The sequence below is a fragment of the Plectropomus leopardus genome, chromosome 17 (genome assembly GCF_008729295.1).
Source record: "Plectropomus leopardus isolate mb chromosome 17, YSFRI_Pleo_2.0, whole genome shotgun sequence".
NCBI classification, from domain to species: Eukaryota; Metazoa; Chordata; class Actinopteri; order Perciformes; family Serranidae; genus Plectropomus; species Plectropomus leopardus.
This window is the reverse complement of record NC_056479.1, coordinates 809,051-830,525: the sequence shown is the minus strand read 5'-3', so window position 1 is coordinate 830,525 and position 21,475 is coordinate 809,051. Positions and strand designations below refer to the sequence as shown.

The following is a 21,475-nucleotide window of genomic DNA, read 5'->3' as shown; positions in this document are numbered from 1 at the left end:
AAAAGAAAACTGTCAAACAACCCAAAGCAAATAAAGATAATCAGAAATAATCTTGAATTCATCAAAACTGATAAACCCAAATAAACATGCAAGGCAACCAAAGAAAAATAATCAAGGATAAGTAAGCCAAAACAAACATGCAAAACAACCCAAACATAAAGCAAAAAAATAAAATAACAACTATCAAAAGTAACTAAACCCCAGTACACATGCAACACACTAGTAAAGAAAAAGAAACTATTACTAATAAACTTCAGTCCATGCTTAGGAAAAGGTTAAGATATGCACAACCCAGGATAGGGACAGCAATCACCTTAATGAGTGCCAGTAACAGCAGGGTTGGAGACGTAGAGTTGGATGAATGGAAATAAACAATCGCCACACAAACAAGCACGCAAAACAGCAGCCGGCCCACGCGGCGTGCGAGGGAGGCGGCGTTAGAGCTGGTGGAAGGGATCGCACACACGTGTACCCTGCCATTGAAAGACATATTTTTTATTTCATAAATTAACTATGCCGGTAACTTGGCATCACGATGTCTACATACCGTTAGGAGTTGAATGAACATCACAAAGTGAGGAAGAGAAGCACTCTGCGCCACAGCGGCATAATTACAAACGTGGCAGACCGCGGATCACTCTCCCACGCTGCAGCACGCGAGATGAGGTGCAGGGAAGAGACGCTCGCCGCCCAGCGATTAACGCTGACAAGGGAGAGGAAGACCCAAGTCCAGGCACTGCATGAGAGACGAGAGCCAATGTTGATGATGACCGCAAAACTTTATGAAAAGCACACAGAACCATGCAGCACCGCACATACCCGGGATCGGCGAGCTGAGCGATCCGGCCGCGAGGCGATCAGGTGAAAGCTACTGGTGGAGGCGGAGCACCCGGAAGCTTCGAGGCAAGAGAGCTCCCATGGCACAACCACCCACCTTTATAGACTGCGCCCCTAGCAGAGACATGCTGATCACTAATTATGGCACCGCACAGCTACAGCCATACTGCTGAACTAGAATATAATGAGAAATTATCCATTGATATACAATTTTTTCTAATATTTTTGAAAAGCATGGCAAAATGGATATAGGTCTATAATTATTAAAGCAACATGGATCTCCTGCTTTAAACACAGGTATAACTTTGGCAACTTCTAAGTCCTCCAGCACAGAGCCTGTTTTCAAAGACAAAGAAAAAATATGAACAAGTGGCTGTAATACTGACTGCTTCACATGTTTGACAAGGAATGCATGACCAGCAGAAGATAATTTTTATTCGTCAATTATATCACTTATTTCTTGGGTATCAGGAGGCTTAAAATAGGAGAGAACAAGAAATCTTCTTGGAATCAAATCCAGTGGATTACCAGGACAAACAGGAATTTTTGTTAGCTAATTCGTAACCAATATTTACAAAAAAATCATTAAATCTATGAGCTGTATCAAAAGGATTGTTAAAAGAGTTTTTACCCTCCAAAAAAGGCTGAAGGTAACTCTGGGGTAGACATTTCTCTATGATTTATTAATTTCCACATGGTTTAATATCCCTAACTCTTCGCTGAAATATTTCTTTTTTGCAAATCTAATGGAATGAGTATATTTTTTTCTGTAAGATTTGTAAACACTCTGAGTAAGAGGAGTACGATTTGAGACATATTTCCTATACAATTTATTCTTTTTCCACAAAAGCTTCAGTAAATCAGCTGTAAACCAAGGTGTCTTGAAGTCTTGCCTGTGTTTATTAACAGAACTGCCAATTGGTAAACATTCATCGAAAAAAAAAGCTAATAACTTTCATAAACTTTTGATATGCAGAACTGGCTCTCTTTTTGTCATAAAGATCATCCCATGAAATACTAGCAAGCACATCCTTAAATTTAGAAATACTTGAGTTGCTCATTATTTTTTTAGTCATTATTTTCTTGGTATATTTTGCTCCATTAGCCTTGATTAAAGAATACTGGAATATAGGTAAATGGTCTGACAGATCAGAAAACAAAACCCCAGATTTCATTCCTTTGGTCAGAGAATTAGTTCGGTGTTATCAAAGTTGCTGAGTTTTCATTAACTCGTGTAGACTTGATGAAAAAAATAAACTAGAGTGAAGAATATTGAGAAAATCCCCACAAAGTGTATCTGATTTATATTTAAAGAGGTTTATATTGAAATCACCTAAAATATAACAGAGTTTTTCCTCCTAATTCATCAAGTCAGCCACAATTTTACCTGCACGCCTCAGGGCCCTTGTGTACAGGTCATGGAGAGATGGCAGGTGGCAGCCAATCAGATTAAGATTTGAATCAATCAGAATCAAATCCAACAGGATGTGGGTGCCTCTGTGACTTCCGGCACAGACTGAAGGTTGCTGGAAAAGTCAGAAGTCGGTCCAACAATTGCAGTTTTTGTCAAGCCTCCAGGCGAGATGCAGTTCAGCTCGATAAGTCTATTGCTTAGAAAGTGCTGCCAACACATTTGTTTTATGTCACGCTAGAGGTGGATGCTTTTGTGTTAAACGTCCTGCCTGTCATGCCTCCTTTGAATGCGTGATGTCGTCGGGTGGTTCTGAGTAAAAGTGCAGGGGCAGTAAAAAGAGGGGTCATCATTGCAGCCCTGTAGCACGATCTCTGTGTAGAAGTAGCTAGTATGAATGGAGTAGACTTAGGTGATGTAAATAAGATATCATCACCTGCTTGCAGTGACACAACTGAATATCTACACTTCATGTTGTTGTCACTCACCAGCAGGAGCATTTATTGGGCTGGTACAGAGCAGCGTATTGTGGTAATTGTAGGATATTGAGTAAAAGTGAATGCCACAGTTCTTTCCCTCTGTTTTCTCTGGTCGTGTAGCACTAATTTCAACAGTATTTGTGTCTTTTCACTGCAGAGATGGCCTAGTTTTATGTGAGGACCCTCTTTACATCAGGGATATACTTCTTAAAAGAATACATCAAAAATCAATATGTCAACTAAAATAATAAAAAAGGTATTTGTTACTTACCAGTCCGCCACTGATGTTATCAGGAAATATTGCAGCATTGTCCCGGTCCATCTCCAAGGCAACTCTAGGACCCTTTTTCCTGTGACAGACAGTGTTATAAAGAACAGTGCAGGCAGCGATGATGTCACAGGTCCTGTCCACAGGGACCCTCAGGTGGTGAAGGCTCTTGGAAGGGGAGATTAAAAATGCTGAAAAATTGCCCTTGTCGCTGACTTCCTAGAAAACATAAATATCACAAAAAAACATACTTGTTTTTGATCAAAATGACTGATGAATGAATGGATGAGTCTTCATGTCACGGTTCCTGCCTCTCATCCACCTCCTGCCACTCTGCCAGTGTTTTTCCACTCACCCTCTCTACCGGCTAGCCACGCCTACCTCCTCTGCCACCTCGTCTCACTCACCTCTCAGCTGCAGCCTATCAGCAATCAGTGCCTGATAAAAGCCTCCTCAACACACACACACGTCGCCAGATCGTTCTTTCGCAGCATGCAAGACTTTCCAGCGTTTACCTGCCTGATCACACGAAGCCGACCCTGCCTGTCCCTGACCTGCTCTACAAGCCTGCTCCCTGGAGAACCTACCTGCCTTCTGTTCCTGACCACGTGCTCTGCTTCGGCGTTCCTGATCCACTTCGCTGGTTACGAGACCTCCGCCTGTCCCCGACGATCCTTCTGCCTGCTCCCCATCGGCACCGCTGCGTTTACGGACTGCTCCGCTGGCTACGAAATCTCCGCCTGTCCCCGACGATCCTTCTGCCTGCTCCCCATCGGCACCGCTGCATTTACGGACTGCTCCGCCGGCTACGAAATCTCCGCCTGTCCCCGACCACTCTTCCGCTCTCTCCCGACGGCACCCCCACACGTGTCGCCTGATCCAGCGGACGACGGGATTTCCTCCTCGAAGGCGTCGAGTGCAGTAAGCTCCGTTTCTTCCCAACGTTCATTCACCAGAGACTCTGTTTGGGCGTTCCACTCGAAGAACGGACTATTGCCATTACTGTTTCACCAGCATTGGTGCATTTTCTGTGTTGGTTTAAATAAACGTCATTACCAACTAGAACTGTTAATCGGTGTACTGCATCTGGGTCTACACCTCACCCGTTACAGTACGATCTGGCCAAACATGGACCCAGCAGAAAACACCGCTCTTCAGTCTCGTCTTGCCCGCGTGGAAGGAATGTTGCAGCAACACGAGGCTCAGCTCACTTCCAACGCGGCTGAAGCTCGCCAATCGGCATCAGCGCTGGAGCGAGCGCTAACCCAGTTAGCCACCCAGGTACAACAAATGGCTACCACCCTGACTCATCACACCCCTCCTGCTCCAGCTCCTGCTCCACCACAGATGCCAACTCCTAACCCTGTATCCGAGCCCCGGGTGGGGGCCCCTGAACGATATGCCGGGGATCCTGAGGGCTGCGGCCTGTTTCTAACAAACTGTTCAATCCTGTTTGCCCTGCAGCCACACACCTTCGCCACAGAGGGAGCCAGAGTGGCCTTTGCCATAAACCATCTCACCGGCAGAGCACGCTTATGGGGAACTGCGGAGTGGGAGAGAGGCACGCCAGCCTGTGCCTCCTTCCAGGCTTTCGCGGAGGAATTGCGTAAGGTTTTCGGACCCATCTCAGCGGGACCTGACGCCAGCGGAAGTCTCCTGAGTCAGAGACAAGGGAACCGAACAGTCGCAGACTTTGCCATTGACTTTAGAACCAAAGCCCGGTTGAGCGACTGGAACTCGGCGGCCCAGTGTGACGCCTTCCTCAGCGGGTTGGCTCCCTACATAAAAGACGAGTTGGTGTCGTTCGACCTCCCTGGTTCATTAGATGGGCTCATTGAATTGACCACGAGGTTGGACAGACGGATCCAGGCCAGAAGGAGAGAGCGGAGTCTGGAGGGAGCCAATCATCGGGCTCCCAATCACCAGAATGGGATACCCGCTGCTTCTGCTCCCCTGCCCGATCACCCCTCGGGAGCAGAACCCATGCAGGTGGGTCGCACCAATCTGACACCTGAGGAACGAGAGAGAGACGCCGACGAGGGAACCTCTGTCTGTACTGTGGCAGGGCGGCCATTTTGTCTCTCGGTGTCCGGTAAAAGGGAGGGCTCAGCAGAAGACAGGGGCATTCTGCTGAGCCGATCCATACATTCGAACTCTGCTCCTGATCAACGGCCCCTGTTTCACGTCCAACTTCAACTGACGAGAGGATCTCACACCCTCGCAACTTTTATTGACTCTGGAGCCGACGTCAACCTCATGGATGAGGAGCTCGCCCGGCAGCTGGAGATCAAGTTGGACCCTCTTCCTCATCCCATCCCGGCTAGTGCACTGGATGGCCATCTCCTGGGGAGGGTGACACACCAGACTACCCCCATCTCGATGCTCCTGTCTGGCGCGCACCTAGAGACAATCAGGTTTCACATTCTGAGATCTCCACGCATTCCCTGATCCTCGGTTATCCCTGGCTTCGCCGCCATAACCCCCACATCGACTGGTCCACGGGGTCCATTTTGGATTGGAGCCCCTCCTGTCACCAGGTCTGCCTACGACGAGAAATCACGCCTGTGCCACCTGCCAGTTCCTGTTCCACTCCTGACCTCTCTAAGGTGCCTCCTGAGTATCATGATTTCCGGGAGGTGTTCAATAAGACGAGGGCCACGTCATTGCCTCCGCATCGACCCTACGACTGTGCCATCGACCTCCTGCCCGGCTCTGTTCCTCCCAAGGGGCGCCTGTACTCCTTGTCAGCACCAGAGAGAGAGGCGATGGACACATACATCGGGGACGCCCTGGCTTCCGGCATCATTCGTCCCTCCTCGTCGCCCCCGCCGGTGCTGGCTTCTTCTTCGTGGGTAAGAAGGATGGTTCCCTGAGACCCTGCATCGACTACCGGGGTTTGAATGACATTACTATAAAGAACCGCTATCCTCTACCCCTCATTGCTTCTGCTTTTGAACTGCTCCAGGGGTCCACCATTTACACCAAGCTAGATCTCCGCAACGCCTATCACCTGGTTCGGATCCGTGAGGGGGACGAATGGAAGACAGCATTTAATACCCCCACGGGACATTATGAATACCTAGTGATGCCTTTCGGGCTCACCAATGCCCCGGCAGTTTTCCAGGCTCTCATCAATGATGTTCTCAGAGACTTTCTCAACAAATTTGTATTCGTGTACCTGGATGATATCCTGATCTTCTCTCGCTCGAAGCAAGAACACATACACCACGTCCAGACAGTCCTGCAACGCTTGTTAAAGAATTCCCTCTTCGTGAAAGCTGAGAAGTGCGAGTTCCACGCCTCCTCTCAGTTCCCTTCTTGGGCTACATCATTGGTCCTAATCGCATGGAGATGGACCCTGCCAAGGTCTCGGCGGTTACCTCCTGGCCGGTTCCTGACTCCGCAAACAGCTGCAACGGTTCCTGGGGTTCGCCAACTTCTACAGGCGGTTCATCCGTGGCTACAGTGCGGTGGCAGCACCTCTCACTGCTCTCACCTCCTGCAAGGTTCCCTTCCGTTGGTCACCAGACGCGGAGGCAGCGTTCCAGCTCCTCAAGAGACGCTTCAGCTCAGCTCCCATTCTCCTGATCCCGGATCCCGAGAGACAGTTCGTGGTGGAGGTGGACGCTTCCGATGTGGGTGGGTGTGGGGGCTGTCCTGTCGCAACGTTCTGCTGAGGACCAGAAGCTTCACCCCTGTGCTTACTTTTCCCGACGATTGTCACCGGCAGAGAGGAATTATGACATCGGCAACCGGGAGCTATTGGCGGTGAAGTTGGCGTTGGAGGAATGGAGACATTGGCTGGAAGGCACCAAGACCCCCTTCCTCGTCTGGACAGATCATAAGAACCTCGAGTACATCCGCTCAGCCAAGAGACTCAACTCCCGCCAAGCCCGGTGGGCCCTGTTCTTCGCAAGGTTCACATTCACCCTGTCATACCGACCTGGTTCCCGCAACATCAAGCCTGATGCCCTGTCTCGTCAGTTTCTAGTTGGGGAGGAGGACCTCCCCAACCCGGACAGTATTATTCCCCCTTCTCGTCTCCTGGCCGCCCTCACCTGGGAGATCGAGGAGCGTGTAAAGGCTGCTGTGGAGGACCAGCCGGGTCCTAGCTCGTGTCCCCTGGACCGACTCTTCGTTCCCCAGCGGTTAAGATCTGAAGTCCTGCAATGGGCTCACAGTTCTCGACTCACCTGCCACCCCGGGATCACACGGACCAGGGAGTTCCTACAGCGACGGTTTTGGTGGGCCACCATGGATGAAGATACCACAGACTTTGTAAATGCCTGCCCTGTCTGCAATCAGAATAAAGCTCCTCGGGGAGCTCCTGCCGGCCATCTACAGCCACTACCTGTGCCTCTTCGCCCATGGTCCCACATTTCTCTGGACTTTGTAACCGGTCTGCCACTGTCGGGAGGCAACACCACTATCCTGACAGTGGTAGATCGGTTCAGTAAAATGGCCCACTTTGTGCCTTTGCCCAAGCTCCCCTCTGCCAAAGAAACCGCTGAGCTGCTCCTAGAGCACGTGTTCCGGCTCCATGGTCTCCCTTCTGACGTGGTCTCTGATCGGGGCCCCCAGTTCACCTCTGCATTCTGGAGGGAGTTTTGTCGTCTCCTGGGTGCCTCCACCAGCCTGTCCTCCGGGTACCACCCGCAGTCAAATGGCCAGACGGAGAGGAAGAACCAACAGATGGAGACGGCTCTCCGGTGTATGACGTCCAAACACCCCACCTCCTGGGCTTCGCAACTGCTGTGGGTGGAGTATGCCCACAACACCCTCACCAGCTCTGCCACTGGCCTGTCACCGTTCCAGTGCGCTTATGGGTTTCAACCCCCCCTGTTCCCGGCGCAAGAGAAAGAGACTGCTTACCCCTCTGTTGAAGCCTTCATCCGTCGTTGTCGCCGGACTTGGACTCAGGCCAGAGCCGCCCTGCTGGGAACTGCAGATCGGAACGCCAAGGCAGCCAATCGTCGCCGTTCCCGAGCTCCTCCTTACCTGGTGGGGCAAAAGGTGTGGCTGTCCACCCGAGATCTCCCCCTGAGGGTGGCAATCCAAGAAATTGGCTCCCAAGTTTGTCGGGCCATTTCCCATCGAGAGGGTGATCAATCCGGTGGCGGTCCGACTACAGCTGCCCCGTACTATGCGGATCCATCCTGTCTTCCATGTCTCCAGACTCAAGCCTTTCAGAGACAGTCCCCTGCAGCCTGCCTCTCAGCCTCCCCCGTCTCCACGCATCATTGATGGGGCTCCTGCTTACACGGTGCACCGCCTGCTCCGCTCTCGTCGTCGTGGGAGGGGGCTCCAGTACCTGGTGGATTGGGAGGGGTACGGGCCGGAGGAACGGTCATGGGTCCCGGCTCGCCAAATCCTGGATGCTCGACTCGTGGAGGACTTCCATCGTCTGCATCCGGACCAACCCTCCAGGCTCGCCTCGACCCGAGGGGACTCTGGTTCTGTTCCTCGTCCTGCCCCTGTGTCTGCACCGTCTGAAGGTGACGCTGTGGTTTCTGCCCCGGAGGGGAACGGTTCCCTCTCGGAGGATGAGGGAGGTTTTTCGGACGTCTCTGAGGAATTCTAGCCCTGCTCTACAAGCCTGCTCCCTGGAGAACCTACCTGCCCTGTTCCTGTGGACGTGGGACTCTGCTTCTTGGGGGGGGGGGCGTTCCTGATCCACTTCGCTGGTTACGAGACCTCCGCCTGTCCCCGACGATCACCCTCTCTACCGGCTAGCCTGCTCCCCATCGTCTCACTCACAGCTGCTGCGTTTCAGCAACGTGACTGCTCCGCCGGCTACGAAATCTCCGCCTGTCTTTCCCGACGATCCTTCTGCCTGCTCCCCATCGGCGACCGCTGCATTTACGGACTGCTCCGCCGGCTACGAAATCTACCGCCTGTCCCCAACTACTCTTCCGCTCCTCCTCGACGGCACCCCGACACGTGTCGCCGATCCAGCGGACGACGGGATTTCCTCCTCGAAGGCGTCGAGTGCAGTAATCTCCTCCGTTTCTTCCCAACGTTTTACGGTTCATTCTGTCCCCGACCACTCTTCCGAGACACGTGTCGCCGATGACGGGATTTCCTCCTTCGAGTGCAGGGTTTCTTCCCAACGTTCATCACCAGAGACTCTGTTTGGGCGTTCCGCTCGAAGAACGGACTATTGCCATTACTGTTTCACCAGCATTGGTGCATTTTCTGTGTTGGTTTAAATAAACGTCATTACCAACTAGAACTGTTAATCGGTGTACTGCATCTGGGTCTACACCTCACCCGTTACACTTCAGGATTTATTCAGCCTTGCTGTTAGCTGTTAAATTCTCGACCTTCTTTATGTTAATGCAAAAAGGGCATAAACTTTTTCTCCCCTCCCACCACTTGGAGACTCAAAACATCACCTGGTACATCTTGTAGCCACCTACAAGCTACTTGTTATGCAGAGGGCTAACACAAGATATGTAAAGGTTTGGTCGAAGGATGCTGAGGTAACCCTCCAGGAGTGTTCTCATTGCAGACTGGGAGTTATTCAAAGAGGACTATAGGGATGACACTGAGTGTCTCATTCACCCAAGCCCTGGATAAGTAAGGACATAAAAGACCCTCCCAACAGGAAAAATAAGGCCTACACGACAATGAGCAATGAGCAACTCAGAACTGTAAAAAAAAATGGAACTGAAGAGGAAACTAAGAGATTCCTAGAACATCTATAAGGGGAAGATTGAGGCCAAACTGGGGCAAAACAATGCAAAGGTGGTGTGGAAAGGAATGAAACAGATGAGCAGTGCACAGTGCAGTGCAGCAAACCAGTGCCTGGAGTCAAAGGGTACTCTGCCTTTGCCACAGAGTTGAACCTCTTCTTCCACAGTTTCAACACAACCCCCACCTCTGTGTGCTCAAAAAATGGGTGAAGTCCCCCCATTCACACTTCCCCTACTCAACCCGCTGCTCCCGTCAAAAGAACTGGGTTACCTCACTGGCCAGTCATAGTACATCAGGGTGGATAGCAGTGTCTCTGAGATGGCGATTAGCAACACAGGCACACCCCAGGGTACTGTACTTTCACCATTCCTCTTCACTCTCTGCACCTCTGATTTCCACTGGGAAAAGTTCTCCAATGACTCCTCCATTGTTGGATGCATCAGTGAGGATGACGAGGAGGAGTACAGAGAACTGACAAGGAGCTTACTCAAATGAAGCCATAACAATCACCTGGAGCTTAATATTAGTAAAATCAAGGAACTTTCTGAGGAACAGGAGACCACTGTTCCTGTTGTGACTCAGGAAGAAGAAGTTGAGAGGGTGGACTCAAACCGGTATTTGTGGGTTCACATTAACATAAAACTGGACTGGTCACACAACACTGACACACTCTGCGGGAAGGGTCAGAGTAGACTGCTCTTCTTCATTATGTAATCAGCTTCTAAAGACCTTCTATCAGTCTATGGTAGCCAGTTCTCTGTTCGTTGCTGTGGTGTGCTGGGGTGGCGGCATCAAGGCTGGTGAAGCCAGCAATGTCAACAAACTGGTCAAAAAGCTCTGTGGTTGAGGAGGATAAAAGACAAGATTAAAGCCATCTTTAACAACCCCTCTCACCCCCTGTATGATCAACTGTGGCAGATGGGAGGCTCATTTAGCCACCGCAGCATCCCTCCTAGATGCAAAACGGAGTGCTTCAACGTTTATTTGTTCGCAGCTGTCATCAGACTGCTTAGCTGTTAGCTTGGTCTAGAGCATAAATCTCCATGGTAACTGTCATGAACCAGAGTCACGGCTGAATTCATCCAGGATAACTGCAAAATCCAGGCTTAATCTGCTATCTAGGTTTTGTGAAATAGCCCTCAGCATCATGCATCAGTGTAATCAAATCCCACACACCATCTGCCATTTACTCACTTTATTTACTCCCACTCTCAATCCCCGATCCTCTCATCTCAACCCCTCTGTCTGTCTCTCTCTCTCTATCTATCTAACTATCTATATATCTATCCATCTATCTATCTATATTGAGCATGACGTTAGTTCAGGCAGGCCACTGTATCAAGAGCTGCTACTGTTGATATCAGCTGATATCAAGCCCCATCAGCTGATGGCCAGTTGATTCGCCTCTAAGCATCTGATTCGCTAACTCACTCGCGCCGCCTTATTTAAGCTGCTCTAGCCTTCCCTGTTCCCTCTGCATGCACCCTCCTCCTCCCCGCCTCCTCCCTTGCGCCATTCTGACTTGATCAGTGACATTGTTGTCATTGATGCCTGCTCTGTTGGGGAGTTTGTTCTCTTTTTTTTTGCTGCTGCTCTCCCTACTTCAGGCCTTCCTTGTATGCACAGGAAAGGAACGTGTGCTGTTCCTGTTTAACGCTGTCCACATAAGCACTTGGAAGGGTAGGGGGTCCCGAGAACGGAGCCATACCGCCAAATACTAATAACTGCAATGAGCTAAATTTAAAAGCTGCTAAGAAGTGTTTTTCTTGACTAAGTGGTCCTGACTGATCAGCGTTTTTTCTTCAATATTTTTCCTTCACCCTTTAATTTCTTGTCCCTCTACCCTTTTTTTGTAGCAAACTCCAATGTAGCAATTAAATCATAAAGACTTAAATACCGCTTTTCTACACAGTGGACCCACTTTGTAGCATTAAGAGGCATCTATTGGCAGAACTGGTATGTCATATCTATACGTATATTTTCAGCACTTTATAATCAAGAAACTAAGTATAACTGTGTTTTCATTACAATGAGCTGTTATTCATTCACTTCTGTTGAAACTTTGTTACTGAACAAATTGTTTCTAATAGCTGAGATGGAGTGTGATCTTTCTCCTTCACCTTTTGCAACAATTTTTATGTATATGATTAATAACTTTGAGTTGTGACGGATTTAGTTAGAGTTAGTTAGATTTAGTTAACTGAACTATTACCAAAAAGCAACCAAACAAATTTCAGTGAGTTAGTGGTTTCAACTTTTCAAATGAACAGATGATTAATCAACATCATTAAGAGTATGATGACTGGATGTTGGCAAGTTTGCTGATCGCCCACACTTTTTCATGATTGACCTTTATTATTGACTTGGCTTTTCATATATAAATGCTTTAAAACTGTGACTCTGACAGCTGAACTTTTTAAACAAGTTTTCTGGTGGTCGATGAGTGATGACCCCTGCAGTGGGTATTGTCACAGAAGGCCGTCTCTTAAAATGCAGTCGTACTGTTTGTGACTTATAGGGTGGAAGGGGTGCTGCAAAACATGTCAGTTTTTTTTTTGTTTTTTTAAGCACTAAGTGTTTTTAATTTTGGCTTCTGTAAGGCATATACAACTTAACAAGGTAGTATTTTCTTTATTTTTTTAATTTTTAAAAGTGACACCCCAGCCGCCCCTCTGATAGACCAAAATAAAGTACAGTCTCACAACACTGGCATGGAAGCTAAGCAATATCCTGCTGTGGACGGGGCTAAAGCAAAACATATTTTAGCCACCTAAAACAAAATTTGTATCAGTGTAAGTGTCCACTATTTTTCAAAATTTCTGGTGTTTTTGATATAATGTCTGTAACGGCTGTCTGACAGCAAGTGCTGAAAATAGGCCTATTCTAAATATAGCATACACTTAAACTGATTTTGATTTTAGGTGGCTTAAAATGAATCAGTGAAGGCGGAGTTTGCTCAGTGCTGTTTTATGATATGTGCAGGACACGGCGGTCTTCTACCCTGAAGTTATTGTAAATAAACTGTTTTGACTGGGGCGGCACGGTGGCTTTGTGGTTGCCTCACAGTGAGAGGGTCCCTGGTTCAAATCCCAGTTGGAACAGGGTTCAGTGGGACAAGGAAGGTAGTCCAATTAAATGGCCTAGTTGAGCCATACCCGTAGCTCCACTAAACTGTGCGTGTAAACGTACTGACTGTCTTGCTTTGTTAGAGAATAGAGAATTTTGTTAGAGATAGGGGTGATGCTATTGAAAGTTGAGTTGTGGTTCACTGTGAATATACCTAACAGAAATAACTGCAGATATTAGCTTTGTAGATGGGAGAAGTCACATGGGAGAAGTTGTGACTAATGTATTGATTTTGTATTTTAAAGGGAGGTTGAGACTTCCTTTTTTGTCACATATCCCTCACACCACTTGGATCCAGCATTTAGTGGTTTGAGTAACTAAAGGTTAATTCACCTTAATGACTTGAACACCTGGCAGCAATGGTTGTTTTTTGACCAAAAAGATTTGTGTTGTTGAAATAAACTGCACAAGCTGAATTCAAACAAACTCTATAAATGCCAGCCTCCTCCCATACTCTTTCACTACCCCATCTCTCCTCCACAGATGCACTCCCTACGCCTCCTCAGCCAGAATGAGCCCTACAAGATCTTCCTGAGTATGAGCGACAACACCCGCCCCCCCCAGCCCCTGCTGCAGCGGTGCATTCGAACCAACATTAACTTCAACAAGCAAGGCCGCGACTGCCCCAACAACCGCGCCCTCCGCCCACAGTACAGAGGTAACGTAGAGAGGGGCAGGCAGACGCAGTGTTCTTCCTGAATAAATTCATAAAATAAATCATCAAATATTCTCTGCTGCCAGAAATGGATGCCAAGAAAGATTACACTTTTCATCCTTTTACAGCCAAGTAGTACAGTTTTTAGTTGCTTATGCCAAGTTTGGGGATATTTTTAAGTCATATTTATCATACCTCTCAGGCTTATGGACCCCTTCCACTCCCTTAATCAACCAGGAAAACCTCAGTGGAGACCGTAAATCTCGTAAATCTCTTAACAGTCAATGCCAATCATACTTTGTAAAGGTTTCTGTCCTATTTACATTTTGAAAAACAAGATAGGCTGCTGGGCCTAGTGTGACATTCATGAGCAGTGTGACTGCACACCTTGCACAGAAAAAAAAAACTTTTATGTTTGTCTAAATTCGCCATTGATGGTGAGCAGTTGCCCATTTAAGTCAGTTATGAGGAAAAACTGCAGTCAGGTCAAGACCATGGTGAGAATGATGAGCACACAGATAAGCTTCCCTCAGATGGTTACTGAAAGTTTGTGTAGAAATTCTTTGGCTTTGCAAACTAATGATTGTATTAGCTGTTCAGGTGGACCATCTTAGAGATGAAGACACTGGATGTGGAGGTCCTGCACTGGTGTGGTTACATGTGGTCTGTGGTCATGAGGCCGGTCCAATGTACTGGCAAGTTAACATAAACATTATCAGAGATGGCAGCGAAACTAACATTTAGTTCACAGGAAATAGCTCTGGTGGACATTCCTGCAGTCAGCAGCTGATGGCACACTCCATCTGTGAAATTGTGTTGTGTGATCAGACTGCACATTTGAGGCCATGTTTAGACGAGAATGGCCCAACTATAAACAGAGAATTATTTTGGAAATCTGTAGTGTGGGGGGTGTTTTCAAAAGGTTACACGCTGGAACCTGGTTTCAAAAGTTTGCGTTTTCAGGCCCCCAGAACGCATTGATGTGTGACCGAAAGGCCAGTTTAATGTTTCATGCAACATTGCTGTGTAAATGGCCTGTTTGTGTTCTTTTATTGTGGCCATCCCAAGACACATCTTTGTAGTAATGATGCAGTTTAAACAGCATCTTGATTTGCCATACCTGTCAGGTGGCTGGATTATCTTGGAAAAGGAGAAGTGCTCACTAACATGGATTTGAACAGATTTGCAACCAAAATTTGAGAGAAATGTATCTACTGAGTCCATGAAAAAATCTTAAAACTTAAACTCAAAAATTGGAGAAAAATCCAGAGTGCTTCTTTTAAACTGTGTTCTATGTACTTACATACTTTTACATACAAGTTTTGAATGCAGGTCTTTATTTGTAGTGGAGTATTTTAACAATTTCATGTTAGAACTTAAATAAAGAATTGAATTGCACTGGATAGATGGACCTTGCTGGGAGCCATAAGGACACAAGACTGATGCAAAATGCACTGCAGGAATTGAATTATGCCACCAGCAGCAACATGCCCAAAGAACCAGATGGAATTTTCATAGTAGTTGCTGATTTTAATCAACTAATCCTTCAACTCCAAAGATGTAGCAGGATCAAGGACAAATGACATTTCATTCTTTAAAGTTTGTTTAAAATATGATTAATAAATGTACCTTCTACCTTCTAATATCTCTTCCACAACTGGTATTAATACACAAGACAAATCATCACATTCCCCAGGACAATCTTCTGCTCCAAGTCTCCTCCTTCTTCCAACAGATGGACCCTCTCAGTGACTGACCTTTGGTCATCCATCACTGCAGTAAAACCTGCACTGAGAGCAGACATTCCAGTCTGTATGCTCTACAACATCACATGTATCACAGTAACAAGGCAGATGAACAGTTTTCCCTTCTGAAAGTACAGACAGTGGAACCAGCTGTATAACAGCTTGGGTTGGGTTGCACTGACTGTCAGCTCCTCTTATAGTCCTCTCATGTATGAGCACATGGTGAACTAGGGAGGTACAAAGTTGATCTAAGATTATTTGTCGTTATTGTTGTTGTCTTCCTTCCTTTCTGTTGTCTTGCAAATTCTACATTGCATATATGTTCACATTCTGTGTACCATTTTGTCATGTGGTTTGTCTCCATACAGCCATCCTCAGTTGCTCTTCCTGAGATTCCTTCCTCTTTTTTTCTGTTAGGTATTGGGTGTTTTGGGGAAGTTCTCCATATCCATTGTGACGGTCTCAGGACAGAGGGTGTTGTAGGCTGTACAGAAAACTGGGATATTGGGCTGTAAATAAAACTGACCTGACTTGACATTGTTAGGACATGTCTCTGGGCAATTTTTATTGATCTGCACAGTTCTGATTTATGTGCTAACAATTTTGAGGCATTTTGCACCTAGAGAGAGGTGTTCTTCTTGAGTTTAGGTTGTGATGACTTGAGTTAATTATACTGAGAGCAGGTGTTTCCTGAATAAACACAGTGCAACAAATGATTGATTTGGCCACTCTTGTGTAAGGTTTTGTGTGTAAACTGTAATGTTGAAAATACAATCTGCAGTGATGTAAAACAGAGAGAAAAATGCAGGAACAAGGAGAAATCATTCTAAATGTACTTTTCAAAATGAGCTTAACCCTTTGAAGCCCAAGCAAATTGATTTGATTTCTCTCAATACTTAAACTAAAAAAGACAATGGCCAACTTGGTAGGAAATGTCCCAAAATTGCACGAAAATAGTAAAAGGATACAAGGAAATGACCTAGCAACTTTACAAGACATGGCCTGACAATAAGCAAACAATTTGTACGAAAGTTACACTAAATTTATATATGTGTATATATATATATATATGTAACATAATTTTAGATATAAATTATTATAATTCTAAATATAATTTTCTGGACTTTTTTCCTTTATTTGGATAAATGTTACATATATATATATACACATAAATTATGTAACATAATTTTAGATATAAATTATTATAATTCTAAATATAATTTTCTGGACTTTTTTCCTTTATTTGGATAATTGTCTCATTATCCTCCCTTCTTTTTGAAAACTAATTTTTAGGTAATTTCCTTGTCAACATTTAATAATTTGAGAGAAATTAAACCACCTTAAGGTTTAAAGGCATGGAAACTGTATCCAGGTTTCAATGGGTTAAAGAGCATAGCAGCAGATCCCATCTGTGTGAAATATATTAGTGCGTTTTGACCCCCAGCAGCAGCAGGGACAGATATTTATGTGTGATGCTGAAAAGTCTGAGTCTGAAATAACTTGAGGTTAGCTGTGAGCAACTGAGAGAAGTCAATGAAAGGTACTTCTAAGTATAGGTACAGGTGATCATTAAAACTGCCTCGGGCAGGCAGGACGGTTGACTGAGCATAGCTCTGTGTCAGCAGAGTCTCCTGAATATGAAAACAGAATGAAACAGAGAGGGAGATTTCAGAACGAAGCCTAAGACACATATGGAAATAAAAAGATGCGTATGTGTGGGAGTGTATTGTCTGCTTGTGTGAATTTATAACTGGGGGTGCATAGGTGAACAGAAAGCTGGTGCACCACACACACACATACACACACCGCAGTTGTGGAAGTGTTACGTGGAGAGTGTGGGAGTCTATGTATGCTCGCAGTGCTCTGTGCTTTACGAATATCTTTGTTATCGATATGATCAAGGCCAGCATGTTCTCCACAACATCGAACGGACTCTGTGTCCTCGGCTTCTCTTTGATAATAACTTGCCACAACACAAAGCTGCAACAGGAGTTCTTGTATTCACAGTCAAAGAGCACAGAGAACACAGTCAGAATGTTAACATACACAGTTTAGTCGAGCTGCAGTTTTAGCTTGATTAGGCCATTTAATTGGCTTACTGTTCTTGTCCCAATAAACAAGCACTGGGAGAGAATCAATTTATTGACAGATGTATGTCCACCTCCTCCACAGCAGGTAGAGATATGCCCTCTTTCAGCTAGTTGCTATAGACCTCTATATTTATACAGTCTATGCTATAGACCGAATATCACAACTGTTAATTTACAGTAACTTTGGAGAAGAAAACTGCTGCGTCACATAAACATATAATCAAACAATGCTGAGTAAACTCTGCCTTCATTGATTAGTTTCAAGCCAACTGAAAGAAACAATATCAGTTTAGGTGTTATATTTAGAATCTTTTCACCTCTTTACCATGCTGAAAGACAGCCCTTACCAACAGGGATTTGAAGCGGTTATATCAAAAATATTTTACTCCGCTGAATAGTGGAGCTGCTGCTCTACTGCAGCTCCACTATTCACCACTATGCAGCTCCACCACTATTTTAGGTGGCTAAAATATGTTTTGCTGCAGCCCCATCCACAGCAGGACATCACTTAGCTTCCGGGCTGGTGTTGTGAGACTGTACTTTATTTATCAAAGGAAGGAGAAGGCTTGGGTGTTACCTAAATTAAAAACACAAATCCCTCTTCAGTGGTTAAATTTAGTTTTTTTAATGCCTAACCCGTTTTGCAGCACACCTTCCCTCCTCATAAGTAATGAACAGTCCCTAACTGATAGGCTGGTGTGGCAACAAGGAGCATGCTCAGAACACAGAGTCCAGTTAAAGAGCGACTGAGGTGATAACGACAGAATAACTCGACTTCCAATCGAATTATCTGGGTGTGTTTTTCCATTTTTGAGAAATTCTATTTAGTCTGATTCAATCAGACAAACATGTTTACGTATATTTTAAAAGTGCAGTTTTAGACTAACATGGACTAAGGAATAACACAACTATTCAACTTTTTACAATATCATGTAAATGCACTGACTGTAGTCTGAAACCACTTTTAGCCAACAGTGTAAGATTTTATAAAGAGAAAGACAGTCACACTGATAATACACATCCTGTACGTGCCTTCAGGATGTTTGTCATAATAATATACAGACCTAACTATAAAAAAATCACAAAAAGTTAGACTTTGTACCAGCTACTTGGTGTAAATCCCAGTGCTAACATGACCAGTGCTAGGTGTGTCATTCATTGTCTTCCAAGTTATGGACTGCTGATACAAATTGGACAGTAAGATATCAATGTCCTGTCCCCTTCCTCTAGGAGTATTTTTAAATCTGAGAGGTCATTAAAATCATTCAGAAATGACAGTTGAGCTTGTTAAAGTTGGGGGCGGGACAGGGCAATTTTCAAAAAGAAAAGCCTCCTGATAATGACATAATGACAAATTTTAAAAGGTCAGAATTTAAAAGACCCTCAGATGGCAAAATTAGTTCACCAGGGGTCCCAGACAAACCTGAGATTTCTAAAAAAAAAAAGCCCATAGATGATAATGTTGTTGAATTTAATGCTTTTTAAAATTTTCAGTCATTGCAGGGATTAAACACATCTTCAAATCCTCACTCTACTTTAATTCCATCTTTTTTAACAGCTCCATGTTCATAGGTTATCTCTTTTATGCTTTAAAAAGGTCACAAAGTCATTAGACTTCTAAAGTACATTTTTTGAGAGACTACTACTTCTGCATACTTGCAGCTACTTTTCAAAGGCTTTATGCTCTTCAAGGACACTGTGTGTATTATACATTTTATACTACTACTTTTATTATTTTAAAAGTAGCATACAAAGCACATTTTCTTTTAATATTTTCAGTTCATTTGAAGGTCCACCTTATTTACCAGATTAGCCCCCAGCTTTTCTAGGGAAGTATTTCAGCTCATAGATTCTCTTAGATTTATGCTTCCAGTTCTGCCAGATATCAGATCTTTCAGGCATATTATTTCTGCATTTAGCAATACTTTTAAATTAATTTTAGCTGTCAGCATTCAGAAGTGTTTTCTACTGAAAATGCATTTTCTTTTTGACTCTTGTTTTCTCTCTTAGGTCTATGTTAACAGCTGGGTCTTTGGGCACTGACATGCCAAGTAGGTCTCAATGATTAACTTTGATTGGTTAAAAAAAGTTTTGTCTTTTAACTCATTGAGTGCCAGCCCTATTATATAATGGAAAGTGGCTTGTGCCAGCTTTTTTGGCCATTTTGAGTCATCTTTCAAGACCCACAGAATATTTTGTACAAAGACTCTGAAAACACTGAATAGCTCAAATGAAAGCAGAAACTTTTCTTTTCGTCATGGAAAAAAACGTTTGTTTGCACCTTGTTCCATTCTTGATTTATCGGAAGTTGAATAGAGGCTAGTTTCATCAAAAAGACCACTTTTTTTCTAGAAAGCTGAGAAAAATGCTTTTTTGTGAATGGGAGTCTGTCAAGCAAAACAGTGATTTGAATGTTATAATTTTGCCTTCAATGACATAAAAGACATCTGAAAATTGTATTACAAATGTGTGTAAATGTGCAAAGTATAGCACAATGCAACAAATCATGGCCACAGTTCAGAGAGAGAAGTATTCGGGCAACCAGGCCTGCTTTGAACATTAATTTTTTCAAAGTAAACGCTAGTAAAACGGGGGAGTGTACTGCATTCAGTCACTGACTGGTTTGAGTGAACATAATTTCATTACTTTACCCTGAGTGCACTTCATACTCCGTACTCCATACTCCATGGTTTGGAACTGGAACACGCCTTTTTTTCAGTTACCTTTGTCTTTTATTCTCCTTTCTCATGCACACATTCTGTTTTTCACTTTGTCTTTCTCTGCACAACTTGTGAAACCTGAGGCACCCCTTTGTTCTATTTTATTCCACACTGCTTATCCTTCGGTACTAATTATCTCCTACTTCTTCTCTTCTCTTCTCTTCTCTTCTCTTCTCTTCTCTTCTCTTCTCTTCTCTTCTCTTCTCTTCTCTTCTCTTCTCTTCTCTTCTCTTCTCTCCCTCAGTGAATCAGTGGCTCCTGAAGTAGAAGATGAAAAGATGTCGGGCTGCAGCGCCACCAGAGGAGAGGCAGAATTCATCAAGTTTATTTCTCACTGCTACAGTGAGCTGAGCGTGCTGTTTGTCAGAAACTGACTGAGAAGCAAAAGTGCTGCACTTTACTAAAGACAGCTGAAACAAAGTGATCTCAGCTGAGCTCAACTGACCAAACTACAAACATTGTTCTTGGATGGCCTGCCACACATGTACAATGTTGACACACCTCATGGGCCAGCACAGTGAGGGGACAGACTACACTGGAGGAGACCTCAGGACTCTGACGTCTACTCTTTACTGTGTTTTTATTTGGCATGTTAACCAACAAAGATTGGAGATGTAAAGACTGTCATCATTTTATTTGGCTGCTTTTCTACAGTATGCTCATCTATATTCATATCCTGCCTACACAAGGAAAAAATGAAGGTGATTATCCATTGACTGTAGGAATTATTCCATTTCCACTGATGGTCTGAACCCCTGGAAACAAACACTCAGCTGTGGTTTGATGGGAGATATAAAAATATGCTGGTTCTAATATCAAATAGTTACGAGAAGGTATGCTTCCAAAGAACGTGAAATGTGTGAATTTCATGTTACATAGTATCATAAATTTTGGTAGATATATTTAGAATGGGACTTTAAGGAAGACAGAAGACAACCAAAGCACTTTGAGCCTGCCAGGGGGCAGAAAAAATAGCCTAATAGCCTAAAAATAGCAAAATTTCACCAAAATTGGTATGCATGCAAAATCTGATGTGCCATATTATTGGCGGAGGTGGGCATGGCCACACATAATCATAGATCATTATCCAAGATTATTCAAAAAAAACTCAATGGAAATATCTGGAACAGTGTTCTGAACATCCTTACCCAAACTGTTCACAATCAGCCAAATAGTGGCACTGTAATGAAGGCCAATATTGGAAGGGCTTCGCCCCTCACACCATACACCCAATTGTTTTGAAAACTGACACACAAGTTCAGCTCAATTAGCTCTACAAAAATGTCTCTTGGACTGTCAAGGGCCGCCTACTAGATTTCCCAACATTTTTATTGTTTTAGAAACAGTTAAATGAATAGAACTTCATGAGTTTTGAGTTAATTAACATCTTGATGTGATATACAGCATCTTTGGATGAATACAAACATTTTTACTATAAATGAAAACGA

The 21,475-nt window shown here is 44.7% G+C and overlaps 1 protein-coding gene across 1 annotated transcript in view; it reads left to right on the top strand.

Annotated features, from left to right (window-relative positions):
* The window catches only part of LOC121956787 (carbonic anhydrase-related protein 10-like), a 208,771-nt gene extending 188,477 nt beyond the window's left edge, over nt 1-20,294 (top strand). Inside the window, exons 8-9 of the mRNA XM_042505171.1 lie at nt 13,301-13,475; nt 20,272-20,294. Coding sequence (XP_042361105.1) covers nt 13,301-13,475; nt 20,272-20,294 — 198 coding nt within the window. The remainder of the gene's footprint in view (nt 1-13,300; nt 13,476-20,271) is intronic.
* The last annotated feature ends 1,181 nt before the right edge of the window (nt 20,295-21,475 follow it).